General features: G+C 41.7%; 1 protein-coding gene across 2 annotated transcripts in view; it reads right to left on the reverse strand.

Moving 5' to 3' along the window:
* Positions 1–5,820: 5,820 nt before the first annotated feature.
* Positions 5,821–20,427, reverse strand: part of GNG2 (G protein subunit gamma 2) — a 103,369-nt gene continuing 88,762 nt past the window's right edge. For both annotated transcript variants that reach the window (XM_016198112.2, XM_087820502.1), the window contains exon 4: positions 5,821–9,084. In XM_016198112.2, the coding sequence (XP_016053598.1) occupies positions 8,956–9,084 (129 nt within the window). In that variant the 3' untranslated portion in view covers positions 5,821–8,955. The remainder of the gene's footprint in view (positions 9,085–20,427) is intronic.

Consider the following 20,427-nt stretch of genomic DNA (forward strand, 5'->3'; position numbering starts at 1 on the left):
TGCTGCACAGCCCTGGAGCTGGGCAGGAAACGGGGTGGGGGTGGGGGAAGGAAACGAGCACCAATCTTAGCTGTTCCCAGAGAAGCTCTGGGTGAGACCTTGAAGCTGCACTGGCAGGGGCCTTTGTCCCGAGAGTCTTCCCACCCTTCTCTCAGATGAAGCCCCTGGAACCCCCCATTGCCACTCAGACCGCGCTTCTGGCCCTTGGAAGGGCCCTGGGTTCTGAGATTACAGGGAAGCAGTTGTTAGCACAGTAGTTGGAAAGGGAAGAAACTTTCCCCTCCTGAAGTCCTGAAGGAAAAGAAACACTCTAGCCCACCGTTAAAATCACCCTTCTTGGTTTCCTGGCCCCGGCTCCCCGATTCCAGGCTCTGTGCTCCGCGCAAGGCGAGCGCTTCCCAGGCACCAGGCGGGCACAGTGAACAAAAGGTGACGCTCGGCTCTGTTCAGGCAGAGGAGCCATTCAGAGGTTCGAGGCTTTTACAAACAATCTGCTTATTCTGTAAATAAGTACAGCTTCGGAGCTTTTCTTATACCTCCCTCTTCCATACTTGCATCCCCGTTTCCTATAAGATAGTAGTTAAGAGTTAAATCTTTGAAATCGAGACACAGCCAGGTACATATCCTTGATCTCCCACTTAGTAGCAATGGAAGCTTGGAGAAAGGCCTATTTAAATCTCAGAGTCTTCGGTGTAAAATGGGGTTGAATTCGCTTGAGTGTCCCCAGTGCAGAGCCTAAGTCAAGGACCTGGGGCTGGTGGTGAGGGTGATCCCAGAGAGTGGACATGTAGGAATAAAAATAATGAGACAAGTGAAGAGGAAAGGCCACTGTGGCGAGTTACTAGGCTGGTTACTGTTCTGGATAATTGAGGCTCATCCTGCCAGAGACCCTCTGAAACGCCATATAAAATAGACTACAGAATTATCCTCTGAAGGGTAGGTGCCTGAGACATTTGTCCCTCCTTGGCTGAGGATTGCCCCAGGGGCACTCATCCCCGGGTGGGGTGGGGAGTGAGCGAGCACAGAAATCTCCACCGCAGCTGTGGCTGAGATCAGAAGTGGGTCACCGGATGTGACACGAGGCGTAGAAAGTACCTGCTACACGAGATAAGCAACACCCATATGCTAGAGTTATTGTGAGCATTCACTGAAATATCTGTAAGAGGTTTAGCACTGTGCCTGGCACATAAATACTTAATAAGTGTTCACTTTACTGTTGTTGCTGCTGCTGTTATTATTGTCTCATGATTGTTATCATTGCACTTTCTTGAATGGGAGACAGGGGTAAAATTTTGGAATGATACCTAACCCACAGCCTGTCTCTTCTGTATCACAGCCTGTATGATTGACCATGACCTCTGGCCATTTGTTGTGATTATTATAGATTATTACAATACTTTTAATTTTTCCATGTATGTGTGTGCGTGCGTGTGTGTGTGTATTGAAATTTGGTCGCAAGGATAAGTCATGTCCGGTCAGTTGTATGGGGTGGAAAAAAGGTTGCTAACAATTGCTCTAGAACAGCACTGCCCAACAGAACTCCCTGCAGTGATGAAAGCAGTCTCTGTCATTGTCCAATGCAGTAGTCACTAGCTGTATGTCGCAATTGGGTACTTGAAATATGACTAGTGTGGCTGAGGAACTCAGTTTTTAATTTTATTCAACTAGTTAATTTGTGTCTAATTTAAATAGCCACCTGCAGACCCAGTGGAAGATCAGCAGAGATCGTGTTCTTAGTGAATAGCCAGTGGGAAGGACCCTTTCCCTGGGGCTAAGATTAACGCAATGTGGCTAGTGGTGTATTTCATCTAGACCTAAGCCCACCAAATCTGACTTCTGGGTCGGAGAGTTGTGGTATCACCGAGACCAAGGGCTGCTGGCTGAAAAGCATAAAGTTGTGGAGACACAAAGCTGGTACTGGCTGGGAGAGGAGAGGCCGCAAGCTCCCTGAGGCTTGGCCCATTGTTCTGTGCCTGGAGTGACTGCTGACTGTTGTGCAGGGGAGGGCTTTATTCTTAGCTGCCTTTGCAAGCTCGCAAGGCCAGCTTTACTAGATATGCCTCTGTCTTGTCCCATTTCTCTGCAGGCATTTGTCCTGTGCTCACGATCCATGAATAATCATTGCTGGGTACTTACTATGATCCTAAGTGCTGTGCTAGGCACTGAGGAAGATAAAAGAGTGGCCTGTTCTCTACTCCTGAGAAGATTACGGTGAGAGACAAGATTCTCATATAATGGGCCACTGCCTTCAATAGCACCTTCTCTGGTTGGCAATACCCCTCTGCCTTCCTCCCCTCAGCTTTCTGTCCTGGAGCTTCTCACTCTGAACAGTCATTGACAATTTACTTGTCTACTTCCTCCACTAGAGCACAAGCTCCTCAAAGTTGGAGGCCTCAAACACTAAATACTAAATACTAAACTGTTTGAAGCTGATAACCAGGGCAACAGGAGTTAAGAAAGGAAAGAGATAGTATTCCCTAAAGTCATTCATAGATAACATGAAATTCAGGCTGGGCCTTGAGAAATGATTTATTTACTCGAGGAATTGAGTAATGGCATTCCGGAGAGAGAACGTCATAAGCAAAGGTGTGGAGGTAGGAGGCAAGATGAACCAGAAGAGAGTTTAGAAAACGAGGTAGGTTTAGCAGGGTGGGCCTTGACAGCCAGGCGGTCCAGTGGGGATCTATCGTATGGGTTGATAAGAGCACCGTGAGCCAGAGCACTCTGTGCCTGAGTGTGGGGAAACCTGAGGTTACAGGAGTGAGTCTTGCAAGACGTGGTTGACACCACTTTTTTTTTTTTTGCCTTTAACCTTCGATCTCTCCTCCTTTAGTAGGAGCATTTCAAATTCCCAAGAACCATATTTCTGCCCTGTGGCACAGTGACCTTACTCCCATGCCAAGGTTCAGGAATCGGTGGACACGTGAACCAGATCCAGCCTCTGAGAGTCTTAGGAAGAGTTTCACAGACACAGCCAGGGACTTTTGCTGGAGCTATTATCTTTCTTCTCCGAATGCTAAATTAGTGAGACGTAAGCCTGGAGCTGCTGACTCTATCCTGATGCTGCAGGGAAAGAGTCTGTCTGAGAGTTAAACAGGCACAGAGGAAAGCAGAGGCAAGGAATGAGAGAGACACCTGAGGACATCATCTGAACACTTGGATCCAGCTGACCCTGAAGTAGCACCCATTTCTGAGCTCATCAGTTATTAGCCGGTTTCGATTATTTCCTGCCACTTGCAACTAAAGGAGTCCTGATTAGTGAAGACTCAGTGGTAAGTGGGATGGCTTAGAACAGAGGAGATGAGAATCAGAGTGGTCACACCAGCAGGTCGTGGCTGGAACTCAGGCATGAGGCATTGAGGGTCTCAGCCAAGGGCTATGGAGGTGTAAAAAATTAAAAAAAGTAGGCGAGTCAAGAGGAGAGAAGGAACTATCTAGTCTTTTCCTCTTTGGAAGTTATACAAGCAGTGTCTAATGATTATTCATCATATCTTCCTTCATGATACCCTTTACCTGCTCTCTTTCATTTGGTTTTGACAACTTAGTGATGCAAGTGAATCGGGTATTCCTGTCCCCATTTTATAGCATGAAGAGGTTAAAGGACTTGCCTAAGGTCACACAGGAACTCTGGGGTGTAATCCTGATTCTCTAGCTCATGCTAGATGGGCTCCTATTGCTTGAGTACAGTAGGGATTGAAGTCACCAGACACGGCATGATCTTTCTGTCACCTCAGAGTGGAGATGCACAGCCTCCCCCAGGCTTCTCTTATTATGGACATGGAGAAACAGTAGGAGTTCTCACTGAGGAAAGGCCTGGGAGCCCATGACCCCCTTCATTAAAAATAAACTGCCTGAGTCTCCTGGTTCTAAATAGAAGAAATGTAGATTTGGGGCAGAACCGAAGGGAAAGGGATTTCCCTTGGCAAATTATTTGCAATTTGTGGATTGGAGCTGACCCAGCTCTAATTCCCACGTCATTGTGAGCGCTAAAATGTGACCAGCTTATTAAAGAACCAGAGCTGGAGGCAATCCTCCCACGGGGCTCCACTGAACAGGAGCAGAGTTAAAACCCAGCAGCTTCCTCCTCAGCGTCTCATGTCCAGGAGCTGCCTAGATTCTCACCCACGGTTACATGTTCACTCCCAGACACCACTTTGTGCGCTGTAGGAACTGGAGCAAGAGCAAGCATATTTATAATTGGTTTGTGTCTTTCCTTAGGCATTATGAAAAGCTACCTGTTGTATAGTTGGCACTTGAACAACACGGGTTTGAACTGTGCAGGTCTACTTGTAAGTGGGTACTTTTCCCAATAAATATATACAGTAATGTAAATGTATTTTCTCTCCCTTATTCTTTTCTTTTAAAAAAAAATATATATATCTTTATCGATTTCAGAGAGAGGAAGGGAGAGGGAGAGAGAGAGATAGAAACATCAATGATGAGAGAGTCATTGATCGGCTGCCTCCTGCATGCCCCTGACTGGGGATCGAGCCTGCAACCCGGGCATGTGCCCTGACCAGGAATCGAACCCGGATCACCTGGATCCTAGGTCGACGCTCAACCGCTGAGCCATGGCCGGCCGGGCATCCCTTATTATTTTCTTAATAACATGTTTTCTCCAGCTTTCTTTATTGTGAGAATACAGTATATAATGCATATAACATACAAAATGTTAATTGACTGTTTCTGTTATTGGTAAGACTTCTGGTCAACAGTAGGCTAAAAATAGTTAAGTTTTGGGGAAATGTAAAGTTATATGCAGATTTTTGTCTGCACGGGGGAGGGGATGGTGGTGGTCAGCACCTTTAAACCCTGCACTGTTCAAGGGCCAATTGTACTTAAATTTTTATTCCCCAGACTATAGCATGCAGCGGGTACATGTTCTTAAGTGCTACTGCCAGAAATTCTGAGTTAATGTGGGGCCTGGTGTCTGCTTTTTTTATAGACACCCCAGGTGATTCTGAAGTAGGTGGTCCAGGGAACATAGTCTAAGAAACAATGATGTAAATGGACAAATGCATCAACTCCAGTGGCCTCTTAATCAGAGGTTTACAGGTGCTGCTGTGATCTGCCCAAGTCCCAGGAGATCCAACATTTTCTTCTTTACTAACAGGATATCTTACTGGCATAATTTGAAGGACATATAGAAAGCTTTCTTGACTAAGATTACTCTGAGGAACTGCTGACTCTAGATTTCTAAGCATTTCTCTTCTCCAGTATGCTTTTAAAATCATGACCAGCTAATGGAGAAGACCACTTTCTGTGTTCTTCTTTTTTATATGTTTTTACTGACTTTAGAGAGAGGGAGGTGGAGGGAAAGAGAGAGAGCAAAACATTGATTGATGGGCTGCTTCCTGCACACCCCTACTGGGGCCTGCAACCCGGGCATGTGCTCTGACTGGGAATCGAACTGGAGACCTCTTGGTTCCTGAGATGACTCTCAACCAACTGAGCCATGCTCGCCAGGGTTTTAGGGTTTTTTTGGAAAACAAAAATCCCCGTGTGGCATACCTACAGCATGTTAGAGTATGAATGCAGCTCATCTGTCTTCATGATCCAGCCTACTGGGGCCCTGGATGTGTCCCCACCATCTTCCTCTGTGCCCAAGCCCTTTACCTGAGATGTAAACACCAGGGAGAAAGGCTTGTAAAGAGCTCATGTGAGTTTTTCCTTCCTAGGGCATCTCTATTAACAAAACCCTAAAGAAAAATCAATGAATTCCTATTTCTACATTCACCTTACGTGTCGTCATCCTTCTCGAATTAACCAATGGGCGAGGTGGTCCACAGGCCTTCCCAATAAAAATGACTGCATATGAAATGAATCTGAAAATTCCATTTATTAAAACAAATAAATGGTCCATGTGGGATGAAAATGTACACATCACATTCAGGTTTTCCTGCTTTAACATTTCTGTATTTCCCTCTCTTTGAAAGACACACTCCATGGATCTTATATAGGAAAAATGTGAACAATTTTTAAGCTGGGAAAACATTAACGTATATGTAACAATTCACTGTTGCCAGGAGCAGCTAGAAGCAAATATGTTAAAAAAAAAAAAAAAAAAGAGAGAGTACAAAAATTCCTTAAGCTAGCATGCTTGGTTTCTCAAAATTCCACTTGTGAATGAATGTATGAAGAAATGGTTTCTAATTTTCCTTGGTAAGCAGCCTCTTTCAAATATTATTAGCAAATCAGCCTCAGATCAAAGTACTTATTTACAACCTCTGATTTAAATAAAATAGTATTTGGTTTAAAAAAAATGAAACTGGAGTTAATATTGAGAATGATGCAAGATTTTTTTTTTCTACATATGAGGGCTATTGTTACTGTTTAACTAATTCTATGGCAGATTTCATTACTATCCAATACATTATACACAGAAATTGTGGCCTTTAATAATTTAATTAAATTGCCCCTTGAGATAAAATTATGCTGGTGAAAATGATTGCTGAATTTCTAAAAGAATTAAAACTCTTTAGAGGCATAAGTAATCAAAAAAGCTTTTTGCTTCCCCCGCTTAATAAGTAAAAATATTAATAAGCCAAAACTCATATAAAGACTCTGGTATTATAATAATTCCATACTGTAGGACATAAAATTATGAAAAAGCCAAAACATGTTACTCAAAATTAATTTCAGATGGGCTGTATATTTACTAACTTCCCTCTCCTTTTACAAACAAGACCACATGAAATTTGGAACTTTCTTAATTTTTAATTACCAGAGCTGTATTATGCTGCTTCCTAAAGTTTGAATTCCGTTTTCATTGCTCCAAAGATCTAGATTTACATGAAAATATAGAGTCCTTCTGAGGAAAATAAATGGCGTGGATTATGAAATTCATCAGGGTCTTATAATGACGCCTTAATCACCAACAAAGAATGCTTATTCACACTTGTTTTTATGTGACCACATATTCAGTTCATATTGGCTTATTTTACGAATGGGTATGGTTTTCGCTGATTCCACAGTATTACTAAGCTAATGGCACAACACTGTAGTTTAATACATACTCCGCCAGGGATTTTCCCCTCTAAATCTCCATCTGTGTCCTACTGACTAGAACAAAATCCCACAGTTTGAACAGGAGGAAGTTCTAGAAGTGCATTCATTTCTGTCACAACTATTTCAGTACTCCCTTCACTCCAGGTGTGAGCTTTAATTGGATGCGTTTATCCTTGTAACAGCATGCCCATAAAAAGGAACAAAGGAAAATATTTACCAAGTCTGTTTCAAAATCCATCCTTGGCATATTGTCTTCTTTATCTTCGCTTTTCCTCCCTTTCCATCCATTTTTTTTTTTTTTTTTTTTTTTTATAGGAGTAAGGAAAGAGAGGAGAATACAATTACTTTGGAAATGGTCTTTTGGGATTTTGAGGCGAACAAGAGCATGCAAGAGAGGCTGTCTTTTGCCTGGGAATGGCACAGGAAAAAGGTGCTACAGGCTTCCAGGGCCTCCTGCCACCGCCGGGGCCGGAGCTGCCATGGAAAGTCACGTTCAACGTCACCTCTTGCCAAGAGGCTCTAGCTGCAAGGAAGCTGTAAATAAAGACTGAGAGACTCTCAGGAACAAGATGGGGAGCAAAAACAAAGGGAAGATTCTAGTGGAAAAAATAGGTGAGTGACACACAAAGACCGTCTCAGTGGAAAGAGGCGCCAGGCCCCCTCTGGCGGAGGCTGTGGCGGCCACACCTGCCCCCTCCTCCCTGGCGGGCCAACAGCCGGGATTCTGAAAATGGGTTTTCTCTGGTGTCATGGGTCCGTTTCTCCTGATACTGGGGGGTGGGGGGGGGTGGGGGGGTGGCACAAAAAAAGGGCCACATTTTTCTTAAGAGCACACAGAGTTCTTTCAATCTAGAATTTCTGTGATTCAGGGAAAGAAGCAATTTCTGCTCTTGCTCTGATAAAAGCGCCTCCAACCACGGTGGACCCCTGCCTCTCCTGCTTGGCCGTACCTGCGATGGCCTGGATCCCACATAAAACCCAAATGCTTTGGATTCTGGAAATCCTGCTGGGGAGGCGGTTACACCAGCGAAACAGGAGGTATTTCAGGCGTGGCTAAGGCCCTAAAGTAATTCCAGTTTTCAAGCTACTGAGTGTTCTCCTTCCCAGCTTCTTTTCTCACTTACTCTTTTTCCAAACGTTAGAGTCAAACAACAAAACTTCTGAATGGATGTAACACGGGGACATTTTCATGCAATATTACTCAAAAATTGTCACAGATATATGAAAGCACCAGTCACAACACATGATTTACTTTTACTTGCAGAATCAAAGCGATCATGTACAAATGTTAGGAACAGTGATAGGAGAACACAGACAACCGGCACGGTTTTTGTTATCACCATGAGGATAAACCACGGGGAACAGCTCCCTAGACACTGTGGGTGCCCATCCTTGGAGTTCAGTCTCACAGACAAGTCCAGCCTCATCTCTGTTCTACTCTACTGGGGAGCGGAGAGAGGGAGGGCCAGGGAGAAAGATTAAAGGAAACAAAGGCACAAAGACTAGACATCAACGCCATTAAACCAAACCGCAGTTACACTGGACAACTCAGCTGCTCAAAGGGTATTCTAAAGGCAATACTCATTCCAAGAAGGTCATATGTCTCTCAGCTCAGTACAGCTGTCTGTTTGAATTTTTATTTTTTAAATATGAAGCAGAAACATAAGGTTCGGGGAGGGATAGCAGAAAAGAAATGACACGGATTTATCTTTACACAGTCCCTTCCTCCAGGCAATTCTGCAGATATCAAAGCTCTTAACTGGGGGTGTGGATTGGCTTTCATTGTCATAAAGGGGACCAGTTCTTTAAACATGCATAGCCTGGAGTTTCCAGGATGGTTCTCCTCCCTCTATTTAAATGCTGTGGACTAGAAAGGTGCCCACTTTGCTAAAAACTCTACATCAGTGTCCCAGGAGCCCCGAGGCTCTTCAGGCTCCTCGTGAAGACTTAAAGGATGGCACAGAAGAACTTCTTCTCCCTAAATGGGTTCTCTGAAGCCGGAACGGGGGTCAGGAGCGGGTCTTCCTTGGCATGAGCTTCACAGTAGGCCATCAAGTCCGCAGCTGCCTTGGATACCTGGAAAGGAAGACAACAACCGAAACTTTAGAGGAGGCATCGATGCGGGGGCAGTCAGTCAAGGCCCGGGCTTTGGTGTCCAACTCCCCTCAAGAATTCAGGTTCAGATCCTAACCCCACCACTTACTGGCTCACGTGAAAGCGAAGCAAGCTACTCAACCTCCATAACCTCTGTTTACTCATCTGCAAAGAAGGGAGCTGATGATCTTGACCTCAGGACTGTCGCAAGCAGGTCCAGGGCAAAGGCGAGGGGAATAAGGCACTCAGGGTACAGAACTGAAGGAGACGCTCATGGTCAGGGTCGCGCAAGTCTCAGCTCTGCATCTGCACAGCGCTGAGAGTGGCATTTAATTTTCATAGTATTTATGGGCATTTAATTGTTCATAGTATTCTTTTATGGTCCTTTTTATGTGGTATCAGTTGTCTCTTCTTTCCTCTTTTTTATTAGTCTAGCTAAAGGTTTGTCAATTTTGTTTATCTTTTTAAAAAACCAGCTCTTAGTTTCACTGACTTTTTTTTCTATTGTTTTTCTGGGTTTTATTTATTTTTGTCCTGATCCTTGTTGTTTCCTTCCTTTTGCTAATTTTGTGCTTAATCTGCTTTTTTAATACTCACACGAAGGAGGATATATTTTTATTGATTTTGGGGGGGAGAGAGGGATAGTGAGAGAGAGATCGGTTGCCTCCAGTATACACCCCAACTGGGGATCGCACCCACAACCTAGGCACCCGGGAATCACACTTGCAACCTTTTGGTGCACGGGACGAAGCTCCAACCAACTGAGCCACCTGGCCAGCGCTTTGCTTAATCTGTTTTTTAAAAGCTTTTTGAGGTATAAAGTTAGGTTTAGATCTTTTTTTCCACTTAATGTAGGCATTTATCACTGTAAACCTTCCTCTTAGAACTACTTTTGTTGCATCCCACTAGTTTTGACATGTTGTGTTTCCATTTTTTTTGGATGCTTCAAGATATTTTTGATTTCCCTTTTTATTTCTTCTTGATCCATTGGTTGTTCGGGAGCGTGTTGTTGAATTTCCACATGCTTGTGAATTTTCCACTTTTCCTCCTGTTACTGATTTCTAGTTTCATACCACTGTGGTTGGAAAAGATTCTTGGTATGATTTCATTCTTCTTACATTTGCTAAGACTTGTTTTGTGACCTGTTCTTTAACCTATCCTGGAGAATGTTCCGTGTGCACCTGAGAAGAATGTATATCTGCTGCTGTTGGATTAAATGCTTTGTATGTGTTTGTTAGGTTCATTTGGTCTAATGTGTAGTTAAGGTCAAGTCCAACATTTCCTCGAATTTCTGTCTGGATGATCTAGCCATAGTTAAAAGTAGGGTATTGAAGTTCCACACTGTTATTGTATTGTTGTCTATTTCTCCCTTCTGGTCTGTTAATATCTGCTTAATATATTTAGTGCTCCAGTTTGGGGTACATATATATTTATGATTATTATATCCTCTTGATAAATTGACCCTTTTATCATTTTATAATGACCTTCTTTGTCTCTGGTTTTAGTTTTGGCTTAAAGTCTCACTCTTTAATAGGCATTACATTGCTTATAAAAATATTTTTATTGTGTTCCTATTTTGTTCCAGACATCGACTTAAGTTTTCTCTTTTGATCTACACAATAATCCTGAGGCAGAAACTCCTATCCCCCTTTTAAAAATGAAAAATTCAGCTCAGCACACTGCATGAGTTGTTCAATGTCATATAGCAAAGTACACAGCAGAAAGAGAACTTGAGCTGTTACGTTTTGCCATTAAGCCACAGTCATCCACATACAAACCACTCAAATGCAGGGCTAGCTCTAAGGTTGATTAAAATTCTTTGTGCATCTTCATGAAATGCTACTATGACAGAATGAAAGGAAACATCCTGTTCTTGTCTTAGCTCCTCTAAATGAAAGCAAAGAACAGACTTTCAGAATCTTGATTACTTTTTTTGTCTGTGTGCCTTTTACTGTCTGAGCCACAGTCATTATTACACCAGACAGGAGCTTAGCTGTTAGCAGCAAAGACTGGACAACAGGAATATCTAAAACTCACTTGTTAAAAAGAGACCAGCACCATCATTACTCGTTTGCAATGCTCACCCACAAATACGTGGAAGAAATTCTCAAAATCTTGTTATGAAACAGAAAGTGCTATCCTGAGCAAAATTAATAGCTTAGGATTGTTCATCTCTTCTATTTGAACACTTGATTCCGAATGGTTTCCTCCTCAAAATATATGACGTGCTTTACCTTGTTTCCTCAGCTAGATTGCAATCTCCTGGGGTGATATCTCAAAACAATGTCAGATCCTAGCAGTCATTAAAATAACTACTAATATTTATCTGCCCTTGCTATGCGTCGGAACTGTGCTAACCACTTTATATATGGTGTCTCATTTAATCCCTACAACAACATTACGGGTTACAAGCTATTACTATCTTCATCTTTTGAGAAGTCAAGGCTTCATTAGGTGTTTGTCCTACGTCTCACACTCATGCGTGGCCGAGCCAAGGGTCTCGAGGTCCCCGACTTAAACCTTCATGCCCGTCCTGCCCAGCCCACAGCTGCCAGCCTGGTTCCTCACCTTCCAGTGGTTCACAGCAGGAGTCTGCTAGCAAATCTTGCTTTCCAACTATTCCTTTTAACATTCTGTACACTGCTTATTTTTACATGTTGCATCCCTCGGCCTGGTTTTTCCATGAAGACTTCCCCCATAACTCTAGGTAATTTCCCCCTTTTCTGTCCTATTGATTCTTCTTCCAAAAATATCTCAGATCTGTCCCCTACTGTGATCTCTACCACTATCACCCTAGTTCAAGCCTCCATTCTTTTTTCTCCACAATTACTGAAATAACCTCTTAAGATAAAAGTCCCAAGGGATCTGCTATAGACTGAATGTGTCTCCCCAAAATCATATGTCAAAATTCTAATCACTAAAGTGATGATATTTGGAGGTGGGGTCTTTGGGAGGTGATTAGGCCATGAAGGCAGAGCTCCCGTAAATAGGATCAGTGCCTTTATAAAAGAGACCCCAAAGAGCTTCATTGCCTTTCCACCATGTAAGGTTAGAGTGAGAACATAGCCTCCTATAGGCAGGGAGCAGGTCTTCATCAGACACCAAATCTACCAACACCTTGGTCTAGGACGTTTTGCTTCCAGAACTGTAAGAAATAAATTTCTACCGTTTGTAAGCCACATAGTCTATGGTATTCTGTATAGCAGCTCAAACAGACTAACACAGGGTCCATGGGCAGAATACGGGGGGTACTCTATGGACTTCACTGATTTAAAAAAATTACATCTTTATTTTCACTAACCTCAATGGAAACTTAGCATTTCTTTCCACTATAGATATAGCATTTCCACTATAGCATTTCTTTCCACTATAGTGGACAACACACTACAGCAGCATTAGCAGCTTCTGTGACTTAGTTGCCAATAGAAATCAGATCTTTTCCCTCATATTACAATTTTTGCAAACATCTCAACATTTCATTTGTGCTCACCCACTTTATCATTATAGACCCACTAAAGGAGTATGCATATAACTACATCACAAATATTTTTCTAAAAAATATTCTGGCCCGGCCGGGTGTGGCTCAGTTGTTGAGCATCGACCTAGGATCCAGGCGATCAGGGTTCGATTCCCGGTCAGGGAACATGCCCGGATTGCGGGTTGCAGCTGATTAATGACTCTATCATCATTGGTGTTTCTATCTCTCTCCCTCTCCCTTCCTTTCTCTGAAATCAATAAAGATGTATTTAAAAATAAAAAAATAAAAAATAAAAATAAAGAATATTCTGGTAAACTATATTTCAATATAATTAGTTTCCTTTGTAATTTAAAAACAATCTGAGAAGGGGACCATATTCTTCAACAGGCAGCCAAACAGGTTTAGGGCACAAAAATTGTTTAAGAATTTCCTACTTTTATAACTGTGCCAGGAGTAGTATTCTCCATATATAGCTAGAAAGACATTTTTAAAATATAAATTGGCTCATATTACGCCCTATTTAAAACTTTCAATAGCATCCCATTGTACTTTGTAGAAAACTAAAACATCATAAAACAACCTGTGGATCCTGCCTGCTTTGGGCCTGCCCATTGTTACCATTTCATGCCGTGGCATTCTTTCCTCCCCCAACAGGTCTCCTCTACCTTTGCAAAAGCTCTAAATTCTTTTCTGCCTCATAGCTTCAAAGATACATTTCCCTGAAACCATTGAATAAAAGGAGAAACCATGGGTCCATATCAATATAATGAAATACAACTTTAAAAAATAGAATGTTTGATGAGGAGAGGGATAGTGATAGTCTCAATTTCCCTCCCCCAAGCTCCAAATATTTATTAACTATAAAGGGGAAAAGAATAACTTTACATGAAGAACCTGGAAGACACCATCTTAATCAAGTAATGAAAGTTAACATTACTAGTAAGTGCCAATTTGAAATTATGTACCACTGATAGAATGCAATGAGACAAATGCCCCATCAGTTCTTGTATATTAATGCCACGGTTCTGTTACCTAAATTTAATTGTAAAGAAACATCAGACAAACTCAAACTGAGTTACTATCTACAAAATAAATGGCTTATAGTCTTCAAAAAGGTCAAGGCCATGAAAGTCAAGAACGTCTAAGAACTAGATGCAACACATGATTCTGAGCTGGGTACTTTTGGTAAGAGGGACATTACTGGGGTGATTTGCAATAGTTAAATGGGGTGTGAGGTTTAGAAAGTAGTATAGTAATGTATCAATGTTAATTTCCTAATTCTGATGATTGTATTATGATTATAGAAGAATGTTTTTAGCCTGGCCTGCGTGGCTCAGTGGCTGAGAATCGACCTATGAACAAGGTCATGGTTCCATTCCTGGTAAGGGCATGTGCCCGGGTTTCGGGCTTGATGCCCAGCAGGGGGCGTGCAGGAGGCAGCCAATCAATGACTCTCATCATTGATGTTTCTCTCTCTCCTTCTCCTTTCCTCTCTCTGAAATCAATAAAAACATATTTTTTAAAAAAGAATGTTTTTATTTGTATAAAATACACACTAAAGTATTCAGAGGTGATAGGGCATCTGTTGACAACTTATTCTCAAATGGTTCCGGGGAAAACAAAACTCTTTCCACTGTATTTGCAACTCTTCTGTAACTTTGAGATTATTTCCAGAGTAAAAATAATTTTTCAAAAGAAAGGGAAAGGAGAAATTAAAGACAGTGAATATAAACAACTTTTTCAATAAGTTATGCTACACTGCAGAGCAAACAAATGAGGCAGTTGTTGGGAGAGAAAGTGGGAGATTCAAGAGGAAAAAATGTAAATTTTATTTAGGATGGAGGAAGAACATCACGTTTGTATGCTGATGGGAAGATGAAATAGCCTAAATGATTCAGGACAGGCAGGTGGTGGGGGGTGAACTGCTGGAGATGTCTTTGATTAGGGAGATGAAACTTATGGGCAAGTGAAGGAATTTACTTCTGTTAACAGCAAGGATCTCCCTAGATTGACAGTTGCTAAAACCCTGTTATCCAGCAGCCTCACCAAACCAGACTAAGAAGCAGGGAGTAAGGGGAGGAGGACCTTAGATAGTCCCAATAAAGGCCACCAGGCTGTGATGTTAGACTCTAAAAGAAGAAAAGGAACCTACTCTAGGCAGACACCCTGACAGCTCTGAGAAGCAGTTTTCTGTACGGATAAAACCAGACCCAAGAATTTAACCAGTATGCTAGGATATAGCTCTGTCTTCATTACATCCTGAAGTTGAGACGCGTCTTTTGTTTTAAAAAGATATCTCAAATTACGTAATTCCACCTCAGTCTATCTTTTGAGACACACCTTAAAACTGATGTTGCCAAATGCTTGCAAGCCATCAGGCCGAGAGTCAGCACTGAGAGGCTGTCTCTGCCTGTTCATGCGGGAAGTTGTGCATTAAGGTATCGTCATTCAAGTGCTTCTTCCATTGAGGTGCTGGCATTAATGGAGCCATCCAGGTTGACAACTTTAATCTGTTGCTTAAAAGAACCTCAAAAATTACACTGAGATGGAGGCTTGAAAATGGGACGTAATACTGAACACTGACCGTTGCCTGTCACAGGCCTGGCAATACAGCTGAAGGCAAAAGGAACCTCTGAACCTCTGGGAAGAGATCATAGAATTTTCAAACTAGGAGAGATCAGTCTGACATTTGTTTAGAAAGATCTTTTACTCAGGTCAAAAGCTGCCGGCTACTGTCAAGCTTTCGTTTTCTTTGAATCATTAACAAATAATTCAAGGAAGGGAAAATTTACGCATCTAGCTTACGCACTAGCCAATGCAGAAGCAACCTCAGTATCCTTTGGTATGCTCTGGGATCATACTGAGAACGGCGGTGCCTTGGAGAGCAAGCTCCCTAATGCTGGGAAAGGAGAGCAGCAAGTCGTGCGACGCGGCATCGCCAGGTACCCCCTCACTGCCCGTGGCAGCGGCCAGGCTAACGGGCCTTCCCGGCGCCGTGGGTGAGGCGCGCTCAGGATCCAAGTTTGACTGTGGTTCTAGAGAAATTAGAATCGTATAGATAAATATCTACTATTTTTTGTTTATAAAATAATGTGAATATTCTAAGTGAGCTTTCCCTTCCCACTCCTCCAAGGTGATAATTGATGGTACATATCCATAGAATATTTTTAAAAAGGAAATAGAATAATTTTTAAAACAACAGTCATCAAGAAAAAGTGCCTTATATTTAATTTACTCTACTTAATAAAAGAAAAAAAGACATTCAAAATTTTCATCCAAAATAGTTTTATTTTTTAAAGAAGGGAGACATCATCTGGCCTGGAAACTAAGCTACTCGGAAAAATCCAGTTCCCAGAGATTTCAGATGATCAGAGCTTTATAGTTCTACTTCTCTAGCTCCAGACACAACGTATAAGGCTAAGCACATACATGGTGCTTAGCAAATATCTATTAATTTTTTTTGTAATTTTGTTTTAATGTATCTTTATTGATTTCAGAGAGAGGGAGAGAGAGAGAGAGAGAGAGAGAGAAACATCAATGATGAGGGAGTCTTCATCGATCGGCTGCCTCCTGCACATCCCCTACTGGGGATCGAGCTGGCAGCCCGGTGAATGTGCCCTGACCAGGAATCGAACCAGGATCTCCTGGATCCTAGGTCGATGCTCAACTGCTGAGCCACACCCAGCCAGGCTCTATTAAATTTTTAAAATTTATATCAACTCTTATAAAAATGAAGTTTTGTGTTCAATTATTAATGTATATTTGAAGTAAAGTTATAAATTTTTGCTTCATTTTCAGCAAATCAAATGAATTAGAACTGGCCACCTCTGAACACAGCCCTTTCCTCCATTAAATCTCGGATATACGATGCCAATTTCATGATCCCAAAAATACCCTCAATTGGCCTAGGAGCTAGGAGGCTTACATCTCATTCTGTCTAATAAATTGAATGCAAGCATGTTTAGGGAAGAAATGTTAAAACTTTCAATTCAGTGCTGGAAAAATACTTGAAAAGCCCCCAAACCTAGGATGTATGTCCCCTCTCTAGTACAAGTATGACGACTAACTGGTCCATTTCTCAGTACAGCTTTCTGTGAAGTTCAGTTCCAATTACCATGAGCCAGTCACTAGAAAGATGATTCAATCATTAGACATGTTCATATTTGGAAAGTAAGTTACACATATTTGCCAGTTATGAAAATCAGTCTGTTCTTTTTATGTTGAACTATTTTAAAAAGAAGGTATACTATAAATACTGGCTACTTATAATCATACATATGACATGATATACTTTATCCATAAAGTGATCAATTCTGCCCTTCTTTTTTATATTCCATTAAATGTTCTCCCATTACCACAGTTTTATTTGGCTGATTACCTTACTTCTTGGAATTTCCTAAACCATAAATATAATTGGAAATGTGATGTAGAATAGTTCCTAGTGTCTTGTCATATGACACTCTTAGTACATGAACTTAAAGCTATCCACTAAATAAGTGTTACCTTATGGCCTGGATATCTCAAGACCATTAAGGATGCAAAGAAGTAGATAACACGGTCATTGGCTTGGAGGATTTTATGGTTTAGTTGGAAAAATGTATCTGATGAGGGTAAAATTAATTAGTAAATTGATTAGTACATATGGTCAGAATGTAAATAAAGATTCATGGACAAGTGAGGATTTGAGCTGACCCCTAATAGAGGAGTAAGATTTGGATAGTGTCTTAGTCTATTGAGGCTGCTATAACAAAATACCATAGATGGGTGACTTATAAACAACAAAACTTATTTCTCACAGTTCTGGAGGTGGGGAAGCCCAAGACCAAGGTGCTGGAAGATTTGGTGTCTGGTGAGCGTCTGCTTCGTGGCTCATAGATGATTGTCTTATTACTGTGTCCTCACATGGTGGAAGGGGTAAGGCATCTCCCTGAGGTGGCTTCTGTAATTGCCTTCATGACCTAATAACCTCCCAAAGGCCCCACCTCCAAATACCATCATGCTGGAGGTTAGCATTTCAACATACACGTTTTTGAGAGGGACACAAACCAAATAATCTATAATAGAGAAAGAATAAAAGGAAGGGTGTTCTTAGTGAGGGACTTGGAATTTCCAGAGAGGTGGAAATTTGCACAGCATATTCTTGCGATGAGAAACAGTCTATTGGGATCCTTCGGGAGAAATGAGAAATAAGTTTGACAATTTTATATGGGGTCAATTTATGGAGCATCCAGTTAATAAAGAAGCAATCATTTCACCCACTCTCCCAGCCTCGGCTTTCTTTTGCTCTTACATTATCTTTCACGATATAACAATGGCTTCTGTCACAGAACATTTTCTCAGCTTACAGTGATTCTCTCCCCTCCTTAAATATCTATCCCCTTCCCATCCATAGGAATGGGTTCATTCCTAGGAGCCATGTCTATTCAATGTGGTTCAATTCTAATGTCAGTTGATTGTAGCGGCAGATGGCTCATTCTTGCTAGAACAGAGATGCCACTCCAGGAATACGGAATTGAGACTAAAAGGGATTGAATCAATCTATTTCTTTATTCATGGAGCTGGAACTGTGACATGTGATCCTGGGAGCCATGGGAAGTCATCCTGTGTCTGCCACATGGAACAGGTAGCTGAGTAATCTGTTCTTCCCGGGAAAAGAAAGAGGCAGACACACAGAGAGAAGCAGAGAGCGCACAGTTCCTGATGGCCTTCCAGTTCTCACGTCCACTGCTAACCCAGCGACATTTCTGCTCTTGGGTTCTGAGACACTCTCTATCTTTTACAATCAACCCCCTCTTTTTGCTTAAGCTGGCTTGGGTTAGGTTCCTATTATTAGAAACCCAAAGACTCCCAACATAGTGATGAATAAATAGCTTTACTGAAGTCCTGCTGTCCTTTACTTTTATGCATGCTCTCTCAGCACAGGGTTTCTTTCATTCGCCTCAGTGTGAGTGTACTGCTGCTTCACATATCTGTGTGTCACGTCTCCACAACACCCTCCCTGCCCCTGCCCCCAGACCCCTGCTCAGCTCCCTTTGATTTTACCTTCTGTCCCTGAATGAAATACTAACAAAAAAACACAGAAAGGCTGAGAGTATAATATATATGCCTGAGGCTTATGAATAGATAATGGGTTCCTTAGCCCAAATCTCCCAGGATCTGTGATGCAAAGGGATAGGAAACAAGAAATTTTAAAAATGAATACACTATTCAGATCCTTTTACAGTAGGGCTACTCTATGCAGCCTGAGTTATTCTGGAGGCCACATGAGATATAGGCCACCTCCTGCTTAAGGGACCCTCGGCAGCTCCAGGGCCAGCTGTGCCCCTTTACCCCCGTTCCTTGTGGCCTCAGCCACGGTAGGCTCTGCTGGATGTGCGCGAAGCCATTGCAGCCAGAAATGATGACTCGAGCAGGTCACTACTCCGACTAGAAAATCACAACCTGGGCTCTTCAGAGAGAAGCCCCTTCCTGCTGACAGTATCATGCATGGAAAGCAGGTACAGAAGCCTGAATGCTCAGAAGCCCTGAAGGGACCCCAAAGGCAGATAACCAAACCCTAAACCAGTTAGCTGACAACTGTGTCAACACAGCCGCAATTTTATCCAACAGCTAAACTAAAAATAATCTGACACTTCACAGCATGCCAGCCTGGCTCAGATGTGCAGAGCAAATGCTGAAATACAGGCTGCTGCTGTGCTTCCAACAATTTAAGATCTAATGACATCAAGAGGGATTTGGAGGTTTGAATGAGAAGATCACCTAGGAAGACAACTCCTTGGAGCTCAGTTGATTAGGCTGATGTTTTGTCTCTCTTTTAATAGTGATTTGTTTGGTTTCTTTAGAAGTAGTATACAAAGATAATCAGGGTGTTCTGTTGGCTTCTTTCTTACAATATTTGGTAATTATGCTCCTTGGATATCTTACTGGCATCATTGATAGGTCTTGTTCATAGTTTGTGTAACCCTTCACTAGACAAAAAGATCCTTGAGGACAAGAATCATGTCTTCATCTTTACCCATCTCTATATCACTAGTACCTAATGAAGCCTGGAAATTTAGAAAGCTCTCAGTAAAATATTTATCAGAAAAATGAATAAATGAACAACTGAAGAAATAGCAAAAATTCAACTTTAGGAGGAGGGTTTGGGGGAGCTTTTTAAAGGATATAATGATTGACTTGAGTCTTCAAGGATATGTAAATTCATTGATGTTAATAAAACAGAAAGGTAGAGAGGAGGAGACTGAACGTTCTAGGCATTTGAAATTCCCATCAAGGGAATTAAGTGGTTCAGTATAACAAGTGGACAAAAGGAAGGGAATGAAGCTGAAAGATGGGCAGGGTCTAGAAGGACCTTGCATACTCTTCTAAAGAATTTGAATTTTATAATGTGATACATCACATAAACAAAATGAAGGATAAGAATGATATGATCATACCAATAGATGCATAAAAAACATTTGACGTAACCCAACATCTATTTATGATAAAACTCTCAGCAAAGTGGGGATGGCAGAACATACCTCAACATAACAAAGGCCATATATGACAAACCCACAACTAACATCAGACTCAACAGTGAAAAACTGAAAGCTTTTTCTTTAAGATTAGGAATAAGACAAGGATGCTTACTTTCACCACTTTTATTAAACATAAGAATAGAAGTCCTGGCCACAGCAATCAGACAAGAAAAAGAAATAAAAAGCATCCAAATTGGAAAGGAAGAAGTAAAACTGTCATTATTTACAGATGACATGATACTATATAGAGAGAATCCTATATATTCCACCCCAAAACTATTAGAACTAATAAATAAATTCAGTAAAGCAGCAAGATATAAAATTAATATT

Source organism: Miniopterus natalensis, chromosome 1, assembly GCF_054644295.1.
Source record: "Miniopterus natalensis isolate mMinNat1 chromosome 1, mMinNat1.hap1, whole genome shotgun sequence".
Lineage (NCBI taxonomy): Eukaryota > Metazoa > Chordata > Mammalia > Chiroptera > Miniopteridae > Miniopterus > Miniopterus natalensis.